Below are 25,870 nucleotides of genomic sequence, written 5' to 3'. Positions count from 1 at the left end.
CCTGTTGTTAAACATTTACCAGCACACCACTGATTGTAGCCCATGGTCTAGCCCTTTTTTAACTTTATCCAGTATCTCAGTGATACTGTTGATGAAAGATAGGTAGATAGTAATATTGTCGGCATATATAATTGGGTTAAATCCCATTTTTTCCAAGTTTCTTGCCGAGTGGAGCCATCAAGACTGAATAATATAGGTGATATCAGGGAGCCTTGTGGCATCCTGCATTCAGACATCCAGGAGGCTAAAAACTTATTAGACATCTTGACAATATAAGATCTGGTTCTTAGAAAACCGTTGAACCAGACTGCTACTGCTCCTGTTATTCCTATGTTGTTGAGTAAGGTCATTAGTGTTGTGTGATCTACTAGATTGAAGGCGCTTGACATATCAAATTGCCCTATGCCACCAGTGCAGCACTATTTTGACAAATTCATTCTACATGTAGTTATTCATGCATTTTGTTATTTCAAAATTAGATTATGGGAATTTGTTTTATGCAGGACTTACTCAATCTAGTCTAAAGCAGCTGCAGACATTGCAGAATACTGTCATTAGATTGTTAGGCAATATTAACAAGAATGAATACATTACATCTGTGCAGCGGCATACTGAGGGTGGGGCGGTGGGGGCACTCTACCCCAGGTGCATGCTGCAGGAGAGGTGCAAGGAGCAGCCACGCAGCTGTCAGCTCCGCCAGTTCCCTGCTCCCTCTGCTGTTACTTCCTGTTCGGGGGCAGAGGGAGCAGGGAACTGGCGGAGTTGACAGCCGAGCAGCTGCCCCAAGCACCCCAGCAGGTAAGAAGAATGCACCGGGTGGGGGGGGGGGGGGGCTTAGAGGTAATGCACAGGGGAGGGATGATGCTGTACCCTGGGGGGGGGGGGGGGGGGGTTGTGTTGCACCGGGGGGGATGACGACAATGCTGCACCTGGAGGGGGTTCGTATCAGCGATCTGCACCGGGTGGCAGTCGACCAAGGCACACCACTGCACCTGTGTTTAAACGTTTTCATTGGTTATTGGTTATTCAGAGAGTTAAGTTTAAGATATTGAAATTAACTCATTGTGCTTATCATAATCAACAGCCACCTTATTTAAGTTCTTTAGTGATACATTATTTGCCTAGCCAGGTTTTATGGTCTGTACAGGATAACAATCTGGTATTATCTTCTTTTGATTTATCTAGGTGAGAGTGGTTTAAAAAGAGAGTCTTTTGGTTCATGGAATGAGTTGCAGAGAGATGTTCAGAGGGAAGTAGATTTTAAAAAGTTTAAGTTGCTTTGAAGACCCATTTATTTATTCAAGCTTTTACAAGCTAATGCTCTTGGGAGTGATCGAACCTGGCACCGCTGTTTTACACAGTTGTAGTGTTGACGAATTTAGTAAAGAATGACTGGTCTTGAATGGATATTAATAGGTCTTTTCTATTCTAAAATGGAGTTCAAAAGTGATATTGTATTTATTGTGTTTTATTATTGTAAACCTCTAAGATTTGTGAACTGCTTTGATGACATTAGCCCTTTGGGTATATAAAGAATAAAGGAACATGAAACCTAATATATTAAGCAGTATATCAAACTTTTTAAACAGTAAACATTTTATGTTTCACTTATATATTCGGATATTTGTCATCGTTTGCTTATTTCTGATGCGAAGAAGGCATTTCTTTTGAAAGCTAGTCAACAAATGTTGACTAGCTTGTTGACTCTACACTTGTCTCAGATTGACTCTACACTTGTCTTTTAGATTGTACACTTGTCTCTAGATTGTACACCTGTCTTTTAGATTGTACACTTGTCTTTAGATTGTACACCTGTCTTTTAGATTGTAAGCTCCTTGAGCAGGGACTGTCCTTCCATGTTAAATTGTACAGCGCTGCGTAACCCTAGTAGCGCTTTAGAAATGTTAAGTAGTAGTAGTATTGCTAATCTAATAAAAAAATGTATCATCTTTTCTTTTTTACTTCTTTTTATTACATATTTGCATGGAAACCCCCCCCCCCCAAAAAAAAACTTTCCTGTTCAAAGTCTCCCTGAAAACCAAAAACCTGTATTCCAGTGTATTACAGTGAAGCCTCTGATTTTGTCTCCCACCTTCGATTCCTATTAGATCTGCAAGCCTAGGCTAGTAGTTCCCCTTCTTTATTTACCTTTAAACTTTTCTTTGTAGCGGTCTGCCAGGGAGTAGAGCTGAAGGAAATGCGGGTTCATGATCGGCTATTGTCATTCCACAGCGGTGTGTCACTCCGCAAGACTGTAGCCTCCTAGGTAACCGCCGGACATAAAACCGTCACAAACGAGGGGCGGGACGCCTGCTCCTCTCAGCCGCACGGAGTAGGCGGGTGGGACTATGACGTCACGCAGGTGGCGTTCCACAGAGACCTGTGAGTTTCTATGAAACTGCGGCCGTTGAGCTCGCTTGCATGAGGAATTTCAGTTGGACTTTGAAGGAGTGCAGAGACGCGGTATAGTCCTCTTTCTCGCTCGAAGGGGTGACACGTGTACGTGTTCGGTGCCTTCTCTGCCATCCATAGACGAAACCCTTTGAGTGAGGAACAACTGACCTCGAGGACGCTCCTGTGCTTGAGTGTTGCGCGCCTGCTGGTTTCGAGGCGCTAAGATGAAGCGCGAGGGCTGGAGGAGCCACGCGCTTGCCGAGGTACCGCTGCTGCTAGTACTGCTGCTGCCTCTTATGTCGGAGTGCTCAGGTGAGCGAGTGGGGAAAGGGTGGGCGGCGGATGTAGGGGGTCACGTCACCCGTCCCGGGACCCCAGCTTGCGGGGGAGAATGGTGGGTGTGCTATCGTCTCTGTGCCTGCGTAGCAGGAGGGTTTAATAACCTTTCTAGGAAGTCTGGTAAAAAAAAATCTTCCATTGGTTAAGCTACAAGATAAATATGTACGCTTTGCCGATTGTGAAAAGAGGAAAGAGAACTTCCCCTTTCTTTCCCAAAGGAAATTGTCCATATATTAAATTCTAGTAAAAAAAGGCCCGTTTCTCAAAAAAATGAAACATAGCAAGGCTCTCGTCGAAACGATTTCTCTTCTCTCCCCTGCCCTCCCCTCCATGTCCAGCAATTCTGAACCCCTCCCCTATCGGTGTCCCGCGATTCTGGCCTCCCCTCCATGTCCAGCGATTCTCCTGCCCTCCCCTCCGTGTCCCGCAATTCTGGCCTCCCCTCAATGTCCAGCGATTCTTCTCTGCACTGCCCTCCCCTCCATGTCCAGCAATTCTCCTCTCCTGCCCTCCCCTCCATGTCCAGCAATTCTCCTCTCCTGCCCTCCCCTCCATGTCCAGCGATTCTCCTCTCCTGCCCCCCCCTCCATGTCCAGCGATTCTCCTCTGCCCTCCCCTCCCCTCCGTGTCCAGCGATGCTCCTCTGCCCTGCCCTCCCCTCCGTGTCCAGCGATGCTCCTCTGCCCTGCCCGCCCATTGGTTTCCCGTAATTCTGGCCTCCCCTCCATGCCCAGCGATTCTCCTCTGTCCTGCCCTCCCCTCCGTGTCCAGCGATTCTGGCCTCCCCTCCATGTCCAGTGATTCTCTGCACTACCCTCCCATTGGTTTCCCGTAATTCTGGCATCCCCTCCATGTCCAGTGATTCTCTGCACTACCCTCCCTTCCCCTCAATGTCCTGCGATTCTGTCCTCCCCTCCATGTCCAGCGATTCTCCTCTGCCCTCCCCTCCGTGTCCAGCGATTCTGGCCTCCCCTCCATGTCCAGCGATTCTCCTCTGCACTACCCTCCCCTTGGTTTCCCGTAATTCTGGCGTCCCCTCCATGTCCAGCGATTCTCCTCTGCCCTCTCTTCCCCTCAATGTCCTGCGATTCTGTCCTCCCCTCCATGTCCAGCAATTCTCCTCTGCCCTGCCCTCCCCTCCGTGTCCAGCGATTCTCCTCTGCCCTGCCCTCCCCTCCGTGTCCAGCGATTCTCCTCTGCCCTGCCCTCACATTGGTTTCCCGTAATTCTGGCCTCCCCTCCATGCCCAGCGATTCTCCTCTGTCCTGCCCTCCCCTCCGTGTCCAGCGATTCTGGCCTCCCCTCCATGTCCAGTGATTCTCTGCACTACCCTCCCATTGGTTTCCCGTAATTCTGGCGTCCCCTCCATGTCCAGCGATTCTCCTCTGCCCTCTCTTCCCCTCAATGTCCTGCGATTCTGTCCTCCCCTCCATGTCCAGTGATTCTCTGCACTACCCTCCCTTCCCCTCAATGTCCTGCGATTCTGTCCTCCCCTCCATGTCCAGCGATTCTCCTCTGCCCTCCCCTCCGTGTCCAGCGATTCTGGCCTCCCCTCCATGTCCAGCGATTCTCCTCTGCACTACCCTCCCCTTGGTTTCCCGTAATTCTGGCGTCCCCTCCATGTCCAGCGATTCTCCTCTGCCCTCTCTTCCCCTTAATGTCCTGCAATTCTGTCCTCCCCTCCATGTCCAGCAATTCTCTGCCCTCCCGCGATTCTGGCCTCCCCTCCATGTCTAGCGATTGTCCTCCACCCTGCCCACCTATCTGTGTCCCGCGATTCTGGCCTCCCCTCCATGTCCAGCAATTGTCCTCCACCCTGCCCTCCTATCCGTGTCCTGCGATTCTCTCCTCCCATCCCATCCATGTCGATTCTCCTCTGCCCTGCCCTCGATGTCCCTCGATTCTGTCTTCTCCATGTCCAGTGTTCCGTTGCCTTCACTTGTCTAGCTTTGTGTCCCCTCCCCCCACACTTATCTGGTACTCTCTTCACCCCCTCCCCCTCCCCGCATGTGATCCCATTTTGGCATATATTCTAGGAGTTGGAAGGTAGACCAGACTGGGAATTTGGCACCCTTTATCACCAGTGCCCTTGAGATAGAGGGGAAGATACTGAATCACATGCAAGGGGGAGTGGGGGTGGCACCAAGGCTAAAGTTGCTGAGGGGTCCTTGAGCCAACCCTGTTAAACCAAAAACTTGACGCAATTTAAGGGCGCCCTCAGATTCAGCAGCATTATTGGCAACTAAATCTACAAGGTCATTATGCAAGATTGTTTCTAATACAAATATTTAGATGTCATACACTGCCTTACCTAGATGTCTTTTTGCCCTGGGTGTTATGCTGTAACTCGGGATTTCAGTGGTGCGGCAAACCCAAAAAACTAACACTATTGAGAACGGCCTTCCCCTTATTATTTATTGCAAGCCATGCATTATTATTCAGTTGTACCTGCGCTGGTTATCACGAAGCACTTAGCACCTTCTATTTAGGAGGTGATAAGTGGTCCTACAGTAACTCTGCATTAGCCAGTTAGCGCATAGTAAGTTTAATGCACTAGCTGGCTAATGTTTCCATGGCCAAAGCCCTCCTATGCCACATCTCTTGAAAAAATTCAGTAAGGTGCAGTTTAACACACAGAAACAGGCAAACTACTACAATACCCTGTAACTTTTGTGTGGCAGCCTCTGTCCGCATGTTAACCATGCATTAACAGGCAGATGATCAAACCCCGGTGCTATTTTAGATAGTGCTCTGGAAATACCACTCTTCCAACGCCGTAGTAGCATGATGTTGCACTATGGCATGATCAGAAGTTAATGTATGTAGATATATGCAGCGGTGTAGCGGCGCTTCAGCATAGTTAAATGAAGCTAAGTAGCTGGGACGCATGCGCTAGGCTACAAACAGCACGCATGTGCATAGGGCTGCTTGTTGTTTTGGTGTTGCGTCCTGTCATAAAGCGGGGAATAATCGAACGGCGCCGGCCATCTATATGGCCGGCTATCTGCAATGGCAGTTGAGGACGTCCAAAATGTGGATATTTGTGAGAAGGACATCCATGCCTGCTATGCCTCCAACACCTGCCTTATTTATTTGAATTTTGGATCACAAGTAGCAGCAGTGGGATTTGAACCGGCCACCTCTGGATTGCAAGACCAGTGCTGTAACCACTAGGCCACTCTGCCACTCCTCCACTCCATTGAAATTTGGCCATCCCTGTGGGGGGCAGTTGAGGACGTGCAAAATGTTTGAAAGAAGGACATCCATGCCTTCGTTATGCCTCTGCTGACACATACCCCCCCCCCCCCCTCCAGAGGCCTGCATACTGCCCCCCCCCCCCAGAGATGGCCAAATTTTAAGGGAGTGGAGTGGCAGAGTGACCTAGTGGTTAGAGCACTGGTCTTGCAATCCAGAGGTGGCCAGCTCAAATCCCACTGCTACTACTTGTGATCCAAAATCCAAATAAATAAAAAGGGTGTCAGAAGGCAAAGGCATGGATGTCCTTCTCATAGGAACATCCACATTTTGGACATCCTCAACTGCCGTCGCAGGGACAGAGGCATAGCGAAGAATATACTCTTTAAAAAAAAAAAAAAAAGACAAAAGTTTTTAGTTTTTTTTTCGGGGTGGGATCTGCGCCACAAGAGCGCCAGCTAGGACCTGGTGTTATTCTGCGGCGCTGTTTTTCGGCATAGCGGTGTTCAACACCTCTTTTTTCATGAGGCGCTAGTTTTCGATCATCCAGGAGGAACGCGAAATGACCTTATTTACATGAGATTGACTACATTTAAATGTCATGTGTGCAAGTGCCTGGCGCACTTGCAGTTTATGGCGGTAACCAAGTTGATCATCCCACGTTGTTAAAAGCGTATGCAAAAACAGCGCTAATGGGCTTGCGACTTTTGATCATCCCCCTGCAAGTGCTTAATACCCTTTAGTAAAAGGAATCCTTAGTTATTAGGTGCTTACCTCGACCCTATTGTTATAGATTAAGGTAGTACTGAATAGTGGAAACCTTAACATAAACGCTTCAGTTAGATATAGTTTTGTGTGGGGTGGAAATGAACTAATAGGTTTTGTAATCTCCTCCAGTTTTAGTTTTCCCTTCTTTACAATTATTATATTCTTAGGAGGGATGTGCAAAGCTAATGGTGGGGTATAAGCTGCTTCTTCCTCTTGTGGCCACATCAGGTGCTGCAGGTATCTTAGTGGTTGAGATTCTGTTCCCTCTTGAACACATCATGATGCTCTTTGCATGGGCATAGGCTAAACTATAAGCTATAGATGTGCCTGCATTTCTACCACAGATAGGAGTATGAGAAATTGGTGTTACACATGTGGCTGTTTACAAATATTTTTGATGTTATACATATGTATTTGAGAGAATTGCCCCCAAATTTATAAATGGCGCCTAAAGTCAGGTGCTCAGCAACATGCTTAGTGATAGAATAGGATCAGTGCATAATATAATTAGTTAATTGGTGCTAAATTAGAGATAAGCAACACTAATTGGCAGTTGCATGCATAATTGGCATCCCTATTCTGTAAAATGAGTGTCTCTCGTTTGCAGCTGTAAAGGGGGCATGGTCATGGGAAAGGCATGGGCGTTGCCAGGATTTGGGCATGATGTTATAGAATGCCATTTCCATGCCCGAGTTGGGTTTATAGCAGGTGTAAATCTAGCACTCATAGGCATGAGGTCCGTTCTAAGCTAGTATTCTGCAAAGGACACTATGTCCAGGGAACCCTTTACAGGATACTATTTTATTTCAGATCTTCCTGGCCCCTAATATCTATTTAATTTCCTCCTTGTCTTTTTTTTTTTTTTTTTTTCTTCAAGCAAGCAAATGAACTCTTTAGAAAGCAACAAATTGTAGTAGTTCTCTGAGAAAAGTGGTGTGACAAGCAAGCCAGCTGTAAGTGTAGAAGTTTCTAGCAGCGTCCCACTGCACATGTACTGGTGCCTTCCCATCTGACTTGCAAGCGTGGGTCCTTCGGTCTTCACTTTTGCACGGAGCAGGAAGGATGCATCATTATGTTCTCACTGTGCGTGGTTCTTATTCATAGTGCCTCCTGTGCAGGTATTTTTCTTTTTTTTTTTTTTTGTTTTTATTTTATCTACCAAATTGCCCATCAAGAGCATCTTACATCAGCTCTCAGCACAAGCAGATACTTGTAGAGGAAATCTCCACCTTTATACAGACCAATGCGGTTGAACCCTTCCACCAGGGGAAAAATGGAAGGGATTCTATTCCAGGTACTACTTGTGCCCAAGAAAACAACAGGATTTTATCCCATCCTAGACCTAAGGGCCTTGAAAAAATTCGAGGTCAAAGAAAAGTTCAGGATAATTTCCTTGGATACCCTTCTTCCCATGATTGAGGAACAAGCTTGGCTATGCTCTCTGGACTTAAAGGATGCCTATACCCACATTTTGATACTTCCAAATCACAAGACGTATCTCAGATTTCGAATAGGAAAACACCAGTACCACCTTCTGCCATTTGGCCATGCATCAGTTCCCAATGTATTCACAAGGGGTAAATTCTAAAAGTAGCACCTAAAAATCAGTGCTGATAATTTAATGTGCTTAGCGTGATTCTATAAGGAGTATGTGTCCTTTATAGAATCATGCTTAGATGTAAACTATGCCTAACTGTAAGCACCTGCAATGGCTTAAATGCTGGTGCCTAAGTTAGTCACAGTTTGGCCATATTCTATATCAAAGCACATAACATTTGAGAATGCCCCCAAATATGTACGTGTATTAGGATTTACATGCACAATATAGTATACGATATACATATAAATTCTAATTATTGCCAGTAGAGAGGTGTGGTAGCCGTGTTAGTCCACTTTTAAGGTAATCGATAGAAATAAAACAAAAAAAATGGAGAAGAAAATATGATGCCTTTTTTTATTGGACATAACTTAATACATTGCTTGATTTGCTTTTGAAGGTTGCCCTTTTTCGTCAGATTGGAAATAAGCAAATGTTGGTAGATGACGGTATAAGTGAAACATCAAAGCATTCCAGTGACAGTCTAACAGGATGGGGGTGGATAGGTGAGAGACAGGAAAAGGGACAGGGGGATATGCATGGAGACTGGAGGGTGACAAAGCAGTACAATTTTATGGTTTATAATGTGCTAGAAAACTTTAACAATGATATCTATCTACAAATAATGGGCACTGCAATAGGCACCAGGACAGCACCCCAATATGCCAGCCTTTTTATGGCTGAGCTGGAAGAGACATTTCTGAATACATACCAGACCAAACCTCTAAATTACTACCGGTACATCGATGACATTTTTATGATTTGGACGGAGGGGGAAGAAACTCTGAAACAATTTTACTATTCCTTCAATACATACCATCCTACGATCAGATTCAAAATTGACTACTCCCCAGAAAAAGTCAATTTTTTGGACACCACAGTCTCAATCAGTGATGGCTGTATACAAACATCTATATACAAGAAACCCACAGACAGATGCAGCTACCTCCACAACTCCAGCTTCCACCCTTCACATACAAAAAGATCCATTATTTACAGCCAAGCCACAAGATACCACCGTATCTGCTCGGACCCAGAGGATAGAGACAGACACCTTGAAACCCTGACTGCATCCTTCAAACAGAAAGGCTACAACCCCAAAATAATCTCCAAGAATATTGCCTCCTCCCTCAAAACACCCAGGGAAAATCTGCTACAGTACAAAGAAAAAAAAGCCACAGAATTCCCCTTGTAGTGACATACAACCCAGAGCTGGAGAAACTAAGGAAAATCATAAGAGACCTACAGCCCCTACTCCAGGAAGATGAATTACTGAAAGAGATATTCCCATCCCCACCAGTGCTGGCCTTCCGACAGCCACCAAATTTAAAACACAAGCTGATCAGATGTAAACTTCCAACACAGACGGAAAAAGAAAAGGGCACGTTTCCGTGTAACACAGCCAGCTGCAAACTATGCCAGGACATTTCGCAGGACCCCACAGTCATTCACAAAGGAAAAATATTCAACTTAAAGGACTATTTTACATGCTCATCTTCCGGTGTGGTGTGTGTCATTCAGTGTGAAAAATGTAATGAGGGATGCTATATTGGAGAAACAGGCCAGATGCTTAAGACAAGATTCAATCTGCACAGACATCACATGAAAAGAGCCGGTGCCAGTCAGGCCCCCACCCCTGTGGGCCAACACTTCACAAGACCAGAACACGGCACCAGTGATTTCACAGTAAGAATACTGAAAGGTAATTTTAAAACAATACAGGAACGTAGGACCTTTGAAATGAGAGTGATTTAATATTTTGATACCCAACAAACAGGACTTAATAAGGATCTGGGTTTTCTAACTCATTATAAAACATAAAGCTGTATTTCTCTGTTTATTTCTCTGTTTATTACCCTCCTCTCACCTACCAACACCCATTCTGTTAAAATATCAATGAAATGCTTTGATGTCCCCATGCATACCCCCACCCTCCCACTCTGTCAGACTGTCAAAGTAATGCTTTGATGTTTCTCTCATATATACTATCTGCTACCACATTTGCTTATTTCCGATCTGAGGAAGAAGGGCAACCTTTGAAAGCTAATCAGGAAATGTATTAAGTTATGTCCAATAAAAAAGGTATCATCTTATTTTCTTTTCCATGTTTTATTTTGTTTGATTTCAATTGATAACCTTTAAGAGTGGACTAACACTGCTACCACACCTCTCTATTATAAACCATAAAATTGTACTGCTTTGTCACCCTCCTGTCTCCATGCATATCCCCCTGTCCCTTTTCCTGTCTCTCACCTATCCACCCCCATCCTGTTAGACTCACTGGAATGCTTTGATGTTTCACTTATACTGTCATCTACCAACATTTGCTTATTTCCAATCTGACGAAGGAAGGGCAACCTTCGAAAGCTAATCAAGAAATTTATTAAGTTATGTCCAATAAAAAAGGTATCATCTTGTTTTGTTTATATTAATTATTGCCAGTTAGCACTAATTGGTTATCACCCAATTATCAGCACTGATTGGCTTTACTCAATGAAGTTACGCAAGTAAATTGGGGGGTGTCTAACTCGCAGCACCCTATATAGAATCTAGGGGCAAGTGTCTAGTGGTAGTAGCTGCGTATTCACACATACTGGGAGCCTGTGTTTCCTTATCTGATGATTGACTGGTGAAGAGCACATCGCTGTCAATTGCTGAGCAAGATGTAAATAGGAGCAACAAACATAGTTTGAAATGTTTATATGCAAATGCCAGAAGCCTAAGAAATAAGACGGGAGAGTTACAATATATTGCACTAACTGAAAAATTAGATATAATGCGCATCTCTGAGACCTGGTAGAAGGAGGATAACCAGTGGGACACAATCATACCAGAGTACAAATTATATCATTGTGATGGGGTGAATCAAATTGGTGGAGGGGTAGCACTGTTTGTTAAGGAGGGCCTTCAATCAAATAGATTAAATATTCTGCAGGACACAAAACACGTCTTAGAATCCCTATGGATTGAAATTGCATGTGTAAAGGGGAAAAGGATAGCGATAGAAGTGTACTACCGTCCATATGGCCAGGATGAACAGACAGATGTAGAAATGTTATTAGAAATTGGGTAGACAACAAACTGGGAACACAATAATAATTTTATGATTTCAATTACACCGATATTGACTGGATAAATGTATCAGGGCATGCTAGGGAGGTAAAATTCCTTAGTAAAATCAAGGACTGCTTTTTGAAGCAGCTGGTACAGGAGCCAACAAGAGGAGGAAAAATTCTAGACCTAGTTCTTAGTGGAGCGCATGAACTGGTGCAGGAAGTAATGGTACTGGGGCCACTTGATAACAAGTGGTCATAATACTATCAGATTTGATATCTGCTCTGGAGTAAGTACACAAAGGAAATCCAATACATTAGCATTTAACTTTCAAAAAGGAGACTATGATAAAATGAGAAGAACAGTGGAAAAAAAAAACCAGCAGAGCAGCTGCAAAGATCAAAAATTTACATTTGGCATGGATGCTGTTCAAAAATACTGTCCTGGAAGCCCAGGCCAGTTATATTCCACGTATTAAAAGAGGAGGCATGAAGGCCAAGCGACAACTGGGTAAAAAAATGTTCCATGGCGTCCCACAGATCAATCCAGAGACTTGTGGGTTGTGTCCCTCTACCAGCAGGTGGAGATAGAGAGAACCTCTGAGGTTTGCTATATGTGGACCTGTGCAGCCAACTGAACCTCAGAACCTCTGAGGTTTGCTATATGTGGACCTGTGCAGCCAACTGAACCTCAGAACCTCTGAGGTTTGCTATATGTGGACCTGTGCAGCCAACTGAACCTCAGTATTCTCTCTATCTAGCAGGTGGAGGGACATCTCTGTGCTGCTCTGGTTTGATCTGGCTACTGGTGTCCTTTTGGGCCTAGTTTAGCACAGACAGGGTTTGAGTGGCTGTTTGCAGCTTGTGGTGTACACCTGGTGGTGCCAGGTCCCTCCCGGTTTCCCCCTACTTTTCCTCCGTTGCCCGGGGCTGTTGGCCTGATCGGGTGTTTCCTTTCTCGCCTGACTTAAAAAAAAAAAAAAAAAAGGTAAGAGTTTTTGTTTAATCACATGGAGGAACTAGGTGTTCTGCTGGTTACAGGGAGCAGGGGAGTCCCTTGCAGTTCCTTTTTCCACAGATTTTGTTTTATTAATTCACAATGCCTTTTATTTTGAAGAAGTCAGGAGCTTCGCTTCAGGCAGCCCCGTCTCTTCCTCAGCAAACTTCGGTTGCTGCAGCCTCTCAGTCTTTCCTGCCAAAACATCACTGGGTAACACAGATGGCCCAGTTTTGTCTCCGGGCTCTTCCTCAGAATCTTTGGATTTGGCAGATGAGGTCACCCTTCCCTCTGAGGAGGGGGATGATCTGACGGCTGCCCGCCTTTTTTTTCGCAGGGAAGAGCTTCCCTCCCTGATAGGGCTTTTGAGGTTTTGGCCATTTCCCCCCTGAATCGTCAGCGGGAACAGGTCTGGTGCCCTCTATTATGTCTGGTAACAAATGCCCACCTCGTTCCTTTCATGTGCATGAGGCCATGAAGATCCTTATTTCGGTGCAATGGGATATGCCGGACAGTGGACTTAAGGTTGCTTAGAGCTATGTCGTTTCTTTACGCACTACCTGCTCCTGGCTTAGACTTGCTGAAGGTCCCTACGGTGAATTCCTTAATCACAGCGGTCACTAAGAAAACCACTCTCTCTGTGGAGGGGGTACGGCGCTCAAGGACCCTCAGGATCGTAAGTTGGAGACTTGAAGCTATCCTTTTGAAGTAGCGGCCCTTTCCCTGCAGGCCTTAGTTTGTGGCTCCTATGTGACATGGGCATGCTTATCGTGGGTACAGAAAGTCTCCTCTCCGGAAGATCTTGTGGCTGTTTTGCCAGCCTTGGAGTCCGGTTTAGCCTTCCTCGTGGATCTCTTTGATCTTTTGAGGGCTTCGGTGAAGGAGGTTTCCTTAGTGGTCACTGCGCGCCACTGGCTGTGGTTGCGGCATTGGGCTGCAGATGTGGCCTCTAAATCACGTTTAGCAAGTCTTCGTTTGGGACAGACTTAGAACAGATTATGAAGGACCTCGACTCTAAGGGCCAGCGTCTCCCGGAGGACAGGTCCAAGTTTGTACGACTGGCGGGACCTAGACCTAAGTTTAGGGATGTACGGTGTTACCGTCCAGGTTGCAGGGCCTCTTTTCAGAGAGCAAGGTCTTCTCAGATGCCTCAGCCCTTTTGAGGTAACAGGCGGGCCTTCCTTTCCGGTAACAGAAACCAGCCCGCAGCCAGTTCCGCCCAGTGATGGGGCTCTGGTCCATATCCAGCCGGTTGTTGGGGGCAGACTGTCCCTATTCCTGGTGGAGTGGACCAGGGTAATATCTGATGAATGGGTCTTGAAGATTATCAGAGACGGCTAAAAGTTAGAATTGGCTCGTCCGATAGACTCTTTTCTAGAATCTCCTTGCAAATGTCCCGCCAAGGTGCGGGCTGTTCGACACACCCTCCTCAACTTACAATGGCTGGGTGCCGCCCAGCCTATACCCCCAGCAGAAAGAGGGTGCGGTTGATACTCCATTTATTTTGTGGTGTCAAAAAAGGGGTGGTTCTCGGCAACCCATGTTAGATCTCAAGTGCGTCAACAGGTCCTTACGGGTTCGGCTTTTCCGCATCCAAACCCTCCGATCGGTGATCGCAGCGGTACAGCCAGGGGAGTTTTTACCTCTCTCGATCTCTGAGGCCTATTTACACATTCCAATTTGGCCTCGCCACTGGCGCTTTCTTCGCTTTGCAGTGATCGGTCGTCATTTTCATTTCAAAGCAATGCCTTTCGACCTAGCCACAGCGCCTCGGATCTTTTCCAAGGTCCTGGTAGTAGTGGCGGCCTATCACAGGAAGGAAGGGATTCAGGTCATCCCTATCTAGACGATTGGCTTGTGTGGGTGTCTTCTTTTGAGGAGAGTCGGCGGGCAACCGACAAAGTGGTCGGGTTGCTTCAGTTGCTTGGTTGGGTGATCAGCTTCCTAAAGTGCACCCTAACACCTTCCCAAATGCTGGAATACTTGGGGGTGTGCTTCGATACCCGAACAGGAATAGTTTCTCTTTTTTCAGCTCGCACAGTGGTTACAGGCTCAGTTACAAGCGCTGTTTCAAACTCCGAACCTGCGGGCTTGGAACTATGTTCAAGTTCCAGGTTCCATGGCCTCCACCTTGGACATAGTGGGCCAGAGCTCACATGTGCCCCCTCCAGTGGCATCTTCTGAGCCGTTGGTCTCCGCTCTCAGAGGATTACGAGGTTCGGGTGCCATGTTCGGCCCGTCTTCACACAATCATGTACTGGTGGTTCATTCAAAAGAATCTGGTGTTGGGCATTCCTCTGGCAACCCCGGACTGGAAGATAGTGACCACGGATGTGTCACTATCTGGCTGGGGGGCTCATTGCCTGCAACAGACAGCCCAAGGCATTTGGACTTTGACGGAGGCGTCATGGTCCATCAACCGCTTGGAGTTACAGGCGATTCGTCTGGCCCTTAGAGAGTCTCTGTTTCTTCTTCGCTGTTGCCCAGTTAGAGTTCTTTCCAACAATGCAATGGCGGTCGCCTATGTAAACCATCAGGGGGGCACCAGGAGTACACCCCTAGCACGCGAGGCGACTCTGATCTGCCGTTGGGCAGAAACTCATCTCTTGTTCTTGACAGCGGCTTATATAGCGGGGTCACAGAATGTACAAGTGGACTTTCTCAGTTGCCACCAGTTGGAGTCGGGGGAGTGCACACTCTCCCCTCTGGCCTTCGATCAGATAACTGCCCGTTGGGGGATGCCAGAGATGGACTTAATGGCCACCGCATTCAATGCGAAGGTTCCCCTTTTCTTCAGCAGGGGACAAGAGCCGGGCTCAGAAGGCATCGATGCCCTTCTTCAACCTTGGTCTGGGGGCCTGCTCTATGCCTGCCCCTGTGGCCAATGGTGGGCAGGTTACTGACTCGCATTGCTAGTCATCCCGGTCGAGTGATCCTAGTGGCCCCGGATTGGCCCAGACGACCTTGGTACGCAGATGTGATCAGGCTTCTGTTCGGTCATCCTTTTCTGCTAGCGGTGTGGCCAGTCACGATGGAGGATACCTCCCCCTTTGGTCTTACAGCCTGGCCCTTGAAAAGGCGATTGTTGAGAAGAAAAGGGTATCTGGACGAGGTTATCGCTATGATGCTGTAGGCTCGGAAAAGATCCACCTCGATAGCTTATGCTAGGGTGTGGCATACCTTCGATTCGTGGTGTGAGAGTTCGGGATTGTCAGCGGCTTTGGCTTCAATATCGGTTATCCTCACGTTTCTTCATGAGGCTGTACAAAAATCACTCTCGTTGAGTTCTCTTAAGGTGCAGGTGGCAGCTCTGGCATGTTTTAGAGGCCAGCTTCAGCGGGCATCCATTGCCTCCCACCTGGATCATTTCTTGAGGGGCGTAAATCATTTGCGCCCTCCTCACGTCCCAGTTCTGCCATCCTGGAAACTTAATCTAGTTCTTGAAGCGCTTCAGCGTCCTCCTTTCGAACCCTTATCAGGGATTACGATTAAGGATCTCACCTTGAAGGCGATTTTCCTAGTAGCCATTACTTCTGTTTGGAAAATTTCAGAGTTGCAGGCCCTTTCTTGGAGAGGTCCTTTCCTGCATTGGGGGGGGGGGGGGGGTATCGATTAGGAGAGTTCCTTCATTTTTGCCCAAGGTGGTTTCCCGTTTCCACTCGGGGCAGCCCCTGCATTTGCTGGCCTTCCGCTGGGAAGATTACCCTGAGCAATTCTGGGCTCTTCGCTGCCTCGACGTGAGACGGGCTCTTCTTAGGTATTTGGAGGTGATGAATGAATTTCGTCTTTCTGACCATCTCTTTGTCCTTTTTGGAGGCAGTAAGAAGGGGCATATGGCGTCCAAGGACACCATAGCCCGTTGGTTGCGGGAGGCCTTCTCTTCGGCATACGTGGCATTGGGCAAGCAAGCCCCTTTTGCAAGTTCATGCTCATTCTGCGTGAGCTCAAGGTTCCTCCTATGCAGAGTCCCGTTTGGTTTTTCTGGAAGATCTGCAGGGTAGCTACATGGGCTTCACTCTATACATTCACTCGTCATTATCGGGTGGATGTGGCAGCTTGTCAAGATGCGGTGTTTGGCTCATCGATGATTTCTGCCGGGTTGAGGGTGTCCCGCCTTCCTTGAGGACTGCTTGGGTACATCCCACAAGTCTCTGGATTGATCTGTGGGACACAATGGAAGGAAAAATTAATTCTTACCTGATAATTTTCTTTTCATTAGTCTCAACAGATCAATCCAGGGCCTGCCCCCCCCCCCCCTCCTCACGGGTTGTGGTAGCTTAGTTTTTTTTTTTTTTGGGGGGGGGGGGTTCCATTGTTCTGAATGTTCCTTCGTTTGTTTAAAAATAAATAAATATAGAAGTGGTGGAAGTATGTTGGGCAATTGGTCTGACAATGTCAGGAGAGTTTTTCTATTGTTTCCATTCCACTGCTTTAGTATCGTTCATACTGAGGTTCAGTTGGCTGCACAGGTCCACATATAGCAAACCTCGGAGGTTCTCTCTATCTCCACCTGCTGGTAGAGGGACACAACCCACAAGTCTCTGGCTTCATCTGTTGGGACTAATGGAAAGGAAATTATCAGATAAGAATGAATTTTTCCATGTGAAGGAAGCTATTAGAGCTAAAAGAAAATCCTTTAGAAAATGGAAGAAGGATCCGACTGAAAGTAATAAGAAACAGCATAAGGAATGGCAAGTTACATGCAAAGGTCTGATAAGGAAGGCAAAGAGGGACTTTGAAAAAAATTATTGTGCTGGAGGAAAAAACACATAGTAAAAAAAGCCTTTTTTAGGTATATTGAAAGCAAAAAGCTGGCAAAAGAATCAGTTGGACCGCTAGGTGACCAAAAGGGGCACTCGGGTAAGTGAAAGGCATAAGGGAGAGATTAAATTAATTATTTGCTCCTGGACCCGATGGTATTCATCCCAGAGTATTGATTAGAATTGAAAAATGAACTTGCAGAGCTATTGTTAGTAATCTATAATTTATCTTTAAAATCAAGCATGGTGCTGGAAGATTGGAGGGTGGCCAATGTAACATCTTTTTTTTTTTTTTAATGTTCCAGAGACGATCTGGTAAATTATAGACTGGTGAGCCTGACGTCGGTGCTGGGCAAAATGGTAGAGATTATGGAGCATATTCAAAAGCATGTTTTAATGAGACAAAACCAACATGGATTTTCACTAATCTATTACTTTTCTTTGAGGGGGTGAACAAACGTGGATAATGGTTATCCGGTTTGGACTGGTTGATATTGTGTATCTGGATTTTCAAAAGCATTTGAAAAAGTACCTCGGGAAAGACTCCAGAGGAAATTTGAGAGTCATGGGATAGGAGGTAATGTTCTATTGTGGATTAAAAACTGGTTAAAAGATAGAAAACAGAGAGTAGAGTTAAATGGTCAGTATTCTCAATGGAGAAGGGTAGATAGTGGGATTTCCTAGGAGTCCGTGCTGGGACCGCTGCTTTTTAACATATTTATAAATGATCTAGAGATGGGAGTAACTAGTGAGGTAATTACATTTGCTGATAACACAAAGTTATTCAAAGTTGTTAAATCACAAGAGGATTGTGAAAAATGACAAGAGGACCTTAAGAGACTGGGAGACTGTGCATACAAATGGCAGATGACGTTTAATGTGAGCAAGTGCAAAGTAATCATGTGGGAAAGAGGAACCTGAACTACATCTACGTGATGCATGATTCCACATTAGGAGTCAATGACCAAGAAAGGGATTGTCGTTGATGATGCATCAAAACCCTCTGCTCGGTGTGCGGTGGCAGCTAATAAAGCACATAGAATGTTAGGTATTATTAGGAAAGGAATGAAAAACAAAAAAGAGGATGCTATAATGCCTTTGTATCGCTCCATGGTGCAACCGCACTTTGAATATTATATGCAATTCTGGTCACTGCATCTCAAAAAAGATATAGTGGAATTAGAAAATGTACAGAGAAGGGTGATGAAAATGATAAAGAGGATGGGATGGCTTCCCTCTGAGGAAAGGCTAAAGCGGCTAGGGCTCTTCAACTTGGAGGAAAGACGGCTGAGGGGAGATATAATTGAGGTTTATAAAATAATGTGTGGAGTGGAACAGGTTGACGTGAATCGCTTGTTTACTCTTTCCAAAAATACTAGGACTAGGGGGCATGCAATGAAGCTACAAAGTAGTAAATTTAAAGCAAATCAGAGAAAATATTTTTTCACTCAACATGTAATTAAACTCTGGAATTTGTTGCCAGAGAATGTGGTAAAAAGCAACTTAGCGGGGTTTTAAAAAAGGTTTCTATAGCTTCTTAAAAGAAAAGTCCATAAGCGATTATTAAAATGGACTTGGGGAAAATCCACTGCTTATTTCTAGGATAAGCAACATAAAATGTATTGTACTGTTTTGGGATCTTGCCAGGTACTTGTAATCTGGATTGGCCACTGTGGAAACAGGATACTGGGCTTGATGGACCTTTTGTCTGTCCCAGTATGGCAATACTTATGAGTATTGCATTCAGTTCTAGTCGCCACATCTCAGATAAGATATAGCAGAATTAGAAGAGCTTCCAAAATGATAAAGGGGATGGAATGCTTCTCGTATGAGGAAAAGCTATAGCGGTTAGGGTTCTTCAGCTTGGAAAAGAGATGGATGGGGGGAGATATGATTGAGGTCAACAAAATCCTGAGTGGTGTAGAACGAGTAGAAGTGAATTAATTTTTTTCTTGTTCCAAATGTACAAAGACTAGGGGACACTCAGAGTTTCTTGGAAATACTTTTAAAACAAATAGGAGTAAATATTTTTTCACTCGAGTAATAGTTAAGCTCTGGAACTCTTTGCTGGAGGATGTAGTAATTGCTGTTACTTGTTCTGGACCAGTTACCTGGAGGAAAAGGCCATGTAGTTTGATATTAAGACAGACATGGGGAAGCTGCTTATTGCCCTTGGATTGATAGCATGGAATTGTTCTACTCCTTGGGATTCTGGAATGTTGCCACTATTTGGGCTTCTGCCAGGTACTTGTAACCTGGATTGGCCACTGTTGGAAGCAGAATACTGGGCTAGATGCTCTGCGCATCACAATCTGCTAGCCAATAAAGAAGAGAGAGTGAGGACTGCCCATCCAACTTCATTGGCAGTATTCAACTGCTGTGTCACACAGCAATGGGACATCACGAACTGGGGAGCCAGTGAGGATGGAAGAATCGCTCACATGACATTAGGACTTTATAAGCCCTGAAACGAGAGAGGAAAATTGCACAAGTTGTAAAAAATGTGGTTCAAGGCATCGCACGTATTCGCTTATCATTGGTGTGCCAAACTGGAGTAAGTTTTAACATTGGAATGAATGAGAAAAATTTGGGATTGTAAGTTTTCATCGCAGATAAATTATCCGAAGTGCAGTTAAGTAGAGTATACTGTATACCGAATAGAGGGTCTAGAGCAGTGTTTTCCAAGCCCAATCCCACAGTACCCCGTGTCATAGGAGCCAACTTTTCAAAATGATTGGGGGGTGCTGAAATTTTTTTTATTTTTTTTATAGGTGGTGCATTCCCTCCTCCGAGTTCCAGGCCCCCTCCCTCCGAATTTGAAAAGTCATCATCTTACCTCGTCGGGGTTACGGCAGCAGCAGCAGTGAAAAGCGTGTAGGCTCGGCGCTTAGTTCAGTCTTCCCTTCTCTCTCTCTCAGCTCTGAGCACACTATGCTTTCTCAAGGATAGGAAATATTGTTAGGAGTCATATGTTCTCTTAAGTTCCCATGGTATCATGATTGCTGCAGTTGTCCAGGTCTTGCTGCATCTAAGTAAGGTGACCTGACGTTTCAGCCATCATGATGCTTTCTTCAGGGAATGGTGTCCTTGGTCATCCATTCAAGTTTAAGGTTTATCCTGTTTTTCATTGTCAATTTAAATATTATGTTCTTATTGTACCCTGTGACATGGAAAAGCATGTACTGTTTTACTTATTTGAAAATAGTTTCCAAAAAAATCTTTTTCAATTTCAGCATTTGAGAAGGAGTTTAATTTGTATACACATACATAATGGAGTATTTAGCTGTTGTCACTAAGGAATACTAGTTTTTAATATTTTAAAAATATTTTTAGTGCTGAATATGTGGCGTTCATACTAATTTTTTTTTTTTTTTTTTTAGTGCAGAGCGATACAAATGCTACAAAAGGAAGAAGCCTTATTGGACATAAGGTTGAAACAACTAATGGCACCGGAAGGCCTTCATATGCTGTGGATGATTTTACTAAGAAAGTCCTTACAGGCGGACTGACTACTGTTTTCCTTCCTTTGGTTTACATTATAGTATTTATCATTGGATTACCAAGCAATGCAATGGCTTTGTGGGTCTTCTTCTTCCGAACCAAAAAGAAACACCCAGCTATAATTTACATGGCTAATTTGGCATTGGCAGATCTCTTGTTTGTCGTATGGTTTCCACTGAAGATTGCATATCATTTGAAAGGCAACAACTGGATTTTTGGAGAAGGTCTATGCAAAGTACTTGTTGGATTTTTTTATGGAAACATGTATTGTTCAATTCTCTTCATGACTTGTCTCAGTGTACAAAGATACTGGGTCATTGTGAATCCAATGTCAAGCAGCAGGAAGAAATCTGAAATTGCAATAGTAGTTTCAATTGCAATATGGGCACTCATCTTACTTAGTACAATTCCTTTATATCTTTTTGATCAAACTGTGTACATTGCTGATCTTCATATCATAACTTGCCACGATGTCTTGCCATTGGACACACTGGCATCTGATATGTTTAGCTATTTTCTTTCCCTGGCAATCGGAGTCTTCTTTTTCCCAGCTGTTCTTACCATTATTGCTTACACATTAATGATTAGAACTCTGAATGCTTCCATTACAGATGAAAATATTGGAAAGAAACGGAAGAGAGCTATCAAACTCATTATTGTTGTCCTTGCCATGTACTTGATTTGCTTCACACCAAGTAATATTCTTCTTGTAGTACACTATTCATTGATCAAACAGAGTTACAAAGGCAATCTATATGCATTTTATATAACAGCTCTATGCCTATCCACAGTGAACAGTTGCATTGATCCTTTCATTTATTATTTTGTTTCAAAAGATTTTAGAGATAACGTGAAAAATGTTTTCCTTTGTCGAAGTGTACGCACTGTGGAAAGAATGCAGGTTTCATTTACATCTATGAAATATTCCAGAAAATCAAACTCCTATACATCTAGCTCAACTACTAGAAAAACAAGTTGCTGAAGTTTGTTGGGTTACTGGACATAATTTCCTTATAGAAGAAGTCAAAAGCTGCAATTTTTTTTTTGTATTTTATTTAAATGAGATTTTAGTTTTCATCTTTTGCATTCTTATGCATGTTTTACGGTAATACAAAATTTGACACTGTGCATTTTACAAGTTTTTAAGTAGAAACACAGTTAATGTATTAATGGGACTAGCTACCCAAGGATATTAGAGATTATTACAAATAAAGTAGTACACCAGAGCAGTATTTCCTTCAATCTAGAATTGATTTAGTTAAATTCACATTTTCATTCATAAATTTCTTAGATTATATGCTAACTGTGCACCATATAAAGTATACTCGGATATTCAGTGCCGGGCCATGTCTGACAACAGGTATTAAATAATTGGGTATGCGCGAGTGGCTAGCACTTGACCAGATAAATGCTGATATCCATCCCTTAACCAGTTAAGTGAAACTGGCTGAAGATATGATTACTATTTATACAGTCCTGTTTGGCTGGTTAAAATAGTGGCAGTTATCTGGTTAAGTGCCAGCTCCATTCCACACAGCTTGCACAATAGCCAGTTTTGATTTTTAGTGGTTAGAAGGGATAATGACCAGCACTATCTCTTTGTAAGTACCCACAAGGCCCACTCAGTGCCACTTAACTGGGCAAGAGACTCTTGTATGGTGAACTGGCTTTGAATATGACCCCTATATGCCTACTAAACCTTTTTTTTTTTTTTTAAACATATTATTCCCATATTGAGAAAGTAAAACTTTGGAATGTCAAATAAAATGTTCATTGCGTAGTGATAAGTATATTTTATTTTGTACCATTTGTTTTGGATGTATGAATGTACTGTACTGTATAGGATCTTAAGGATGTGATTATTTGCACAAGTAATGAAGTATTTTGCAATTGCAAATGTTTTGGTTTTTATTTTTTTTTTAATAAAAGATATAAAAATGTTTTACATTCATGTATTTTTCTGAGATAATGCCTACAACTGTTTTTAAATGTTTCTAAATTCTAATTATGGATACTGAAAGGGTCAAAATAAAAGTTTAGTCAAAACACAATTTCTGCTTTTATTGACAAAACACTCAAAATTCCAGTAATCCTGAGAATTTTACAGTGACGGAAAAAGATAGTTAGAGCTTGTAGGTTGAGGCGGAGTCGTGGATAGTTCATTACATTTTACTCTGCTTGTAAACAAACGCCAGTTCATCCAAATGTGTGTGAATGTTATTCATCTGTATTAGAGAGTTGCATGTGGCCAGAAATTTCACCTGTCCCCACTGGAATCTTCTCCATCCCCGCACGTTCACTGTGCTAAAATAACCTGATGTAAAATAACTCAGCAGTAGCCCATATTGATAACCTCTCCTCTCAGTGCTTATGGAAATTTCAATGCTATCAACCATATCCATTAATTTTGTTAGTGCTATTATAATTGCCATGGCAGAAGAAAAGGATAGGTAGGCTGGCCTGGCATATTTCCACAGGAATCCTACAGGACCTGTTCATCCCTGTGGGATCCCTGCAGGACCTCTGTCCATCCCTGTGGGAGTCCAGGGGTGCACTGGTGAAGTGGCCTAGTGGTTAGTGCAGCGGACTTTGATCCTGGGGAACTGGGTTCGATTCCCACTGCAGCTCCTTGTGACTGGGCAAGTCACTTAATCCTCCATTGCCCCAGGTACAAAATACGTACCTGTATATATGTAAATTGCTTTGAATGTAGTTGCAAAATACCATAGAAAGGCTACCATAATAGCACTAACAAGTCCCATTTCCTTTCCCTCTTCTCTTCACACACAAAATGCCTTAGGACCAATAGAGAATTGCACAGTTCTCATTTCTTTGGAAATGATTAAGAAATTAAACTAAATAAACCTACTAGCTCATCAACCCTTAAAAACTGTATTTCTTGAAGTCTCACATTCCCCTCATTTGGAGTAAAAGGGCATCTCCACATATCTTGTGACTAGCTTTTAAGAGTTATTTGGTTTACATTAGGTCAGTGAAGAAATTCTATTACATAATCTAATCTTAAAAAACTGCCTGCATACGCTGTTAGAGCTTTGTAAAGTGAAGTTCTCCGAGGACAAGCAGGCTGCTTATTGATGAGGTTTAAGCATATAGGGGGGAGGGTTGGGGGCGCTAGACCACCTGGGCCCTTGTGGCGGAGGGGTTGGGGGGGGGGGGAAGGCCACTGGGCCACCAGCGAAAACTAATGGAGTGTTAGGGGGCTTGCTTGCATGCATGCAGGACAGGGCTCCCCATTCCTCTCCAATGCTCTACAAACCCTAATGCCAGATCTGAGCTGCTATAGGGTTTGCTTCAGGAGCAGCGTCAATGTTTGGCGTGCTGCCCACTGAGCATTAGGGAGGAATAGTGATTTACCTGTTTAGCATGCATTTGCATGCTACTTGTCAGAGCCCACAAGTGCGTTTCATGAGCTTATGGGCTCTGATCATTGGGCGGGAGCAAACATGGCCACTAGGATGGAGCTAATTGCCAGTAGCACCTGTATTTGCTTCTGATCATTGGGGCATTATTTCTCTTCTTGATGTGGACTTGAAGAAGTATGGCATATTCTGGAGTTGTGGGTTTGTATGTTCTTGATTTTTATTTTTTTTTCTTCCTTTGTATGGCTATAAATTGCAAATAAATAAATAAAAATTAAAAGGAGGACTCCACCACCACCACCAACAATCTCCTTCCAAGCAGCAGCCAGAGTCATTTGTGCGGAGGCCATTTCTGGTATAGCTCTGTTCAGCAAAATGTTCCCTGGATCTCAAGGTACCTGCAAACTAGTTAACAGTCCAACACTCCCTCTTTAAATTCTCTTCTCCAATTACTCCTCCCCCCCCCCCACCCCAAGCTTCCTGCCCTGTGTATCTTATCCCACTCCCCCAGCATGCATCGACACCTTTGCTCATATTGGTCTTTTCACCCTTCACCCACTATCTGTGCATGTCCTACTCCCATTATGTGTTCTCAGTGCCATCTCTGTTTCCTGCTGCTACTTTCCATTCATTCTTCCCTGCTTCTTATCCCATGGATCGGGGTGTGTTCTTATAGCTGGGATCTTCAATAGAAACAATGAGAGAAAGAGAGGAGCAGAAGTGAGATCTAGAAGGGGGTAAAATTAACAACCCTTCTCATGATCCTAAACTCCACATAAACACTATTAAAAATCAAAATTGTAAGAGGCTGTGGGGAAACAACTACAGAGAGGACACAATGTCTGAATGAAAGTGTTCTGTACCACAAAGGAATGCAGCATAACACCAGGAGCTTAAAGAAGAATTGGGAACAAGTTCTAGGACTAGGGGGCACGCAATGAAGCTACAAAGTTAATTTAAAACAAATCAGAGAAAATATTTATTCACTCAGCGTGTAATTAAATTCTGGAATTTGTTGCCAGAGAATGTGGTAAAAGCAGTTAGCTTAGTGGGGTTTAAAAAAGGTTTGGATAGCTTCTTAAAAGAAAAGTCCATAAGCCATTATTAAAATGGACTTGGGAAAATCCACTGCTTATTTCTGGGGTAAGCAACATAAAATATGTTGTACTGTTTTGGATCTTGCCTGGTACTTTGTGACGTGGATTGGCCACTGTTGGAAACAGGATACTGGGCTTGATGGACCTTCAGTCTATCCCAGTATGGCAACATTTATGTACTTATGTCCACAGAAAATAAAAGGGTTTGTAATAAAATAAAGAAAATTAAATTAGTATCAAAACTAACATCCAAGGCCAATCAACAAAACAGCAATAAGCATAAAAAGTCCCAAGAACAGAATAGTGAGGGCACACAGACTGTTCAGCAGACATCAGGAGAGATGATGAGCTGGCCGAATGTCTGCCTGATGCAAGAAGGTCTGAGAATCTTCTAGTTGAACAGCAGTGTTAGTAACCACCTTTATAATATGTGGTCCAGTATATATAGACTTCCAGGTCTTGTGGGTAAAATTCTTTACATAGACCAGGTCCACAGGCTGGTAGCAATAGGATAGAGCGAAGAATTCCGCTGTTGATCGCAAGGCTCCTATTTCCGTGGAAGCTCTGCCGGTACACATCTCAAAAAGAGTAACTTTTATGGCTTGAATAGGGGTATTGCGCAAAATCATCAGAGCCAAAGGCGGGGGATAAGGCAGGTGAGCTTCAAGTCAGACAAAAGCAATTGCTTCATATTTGAATTTCAGTGCTGTTAATGTGTATATTTTTGATACTGTTTCATGGTAGTCCTGTAGGTTTCAATTTGCTGTTTCCAAGTTTATCTCATTTATT

At 44.1% G+C, this 25,870-nt stretch overlaps 1 protein-coding gene across 1 annotated transcript; it reads left to right on the top strand.

Annotated features, from left to right (window-relative positions):
• The first annotated feature begins 2,365 nt into the window (after positions 1 to 2,365).
• On the top strand, positions 2,366 to 22,551 carry F2RL1 (F2R like trypsin receptor 1). The gene is made up of 2 exons (XM_030193256.1): positions 2,366 to 2,706; positions 20,484 to 22,551. Exons 1-2 carry the CDS (start codon positions 2,619 to 2,621, stop codon positions 21,584 to 21,586), a joined length of 1,191 nt encoding a protein of 396 aa, XP_030049116.1. The 5' UTR covers positions 2,366 to 2,618; the 3' UTR covers positions 21,587 to 22,551.
• The last annotated feature ends 3,319 nt before the right edge of the window (positions 22,552 to 25,870 follow it).

This window comes from Microcaecilia unicolor, chromosome 2, assembly GCF_901765095.1.
Source record: "Microcaecilia unicolor chromosome 2, aMicUni1.1, whole genome shotgun sequence".
Classification (NCBI taxonomy): Eukaryota; Metazoa; Chordata; class Amphibia; order Gymnophiona; family Siphonopidae; genus Microcaecilia; species Microcaecilia unicolor.
Note: the sequence above shows the minus strand (reverse complement) of the source record. Positions and strands in the feature narration are given on the sequence as shown.

Coding starts and splice junctions, on each gene's coding strand:
- F2RL1 (XM_030193256.1), top strand. CDS start 2,619: ATGAAGCGCGAGGGCTGGAGGAGCCACGCGCTTGCCGAGGTACCGCTG. Junction 2,707..20,483: donor TCTTATGTCGGAGTGCTCAG/GTGAGCGAGTGG, acceptor TTTTTTTTTTAG/TGCAGAGCGATACAAATGCT.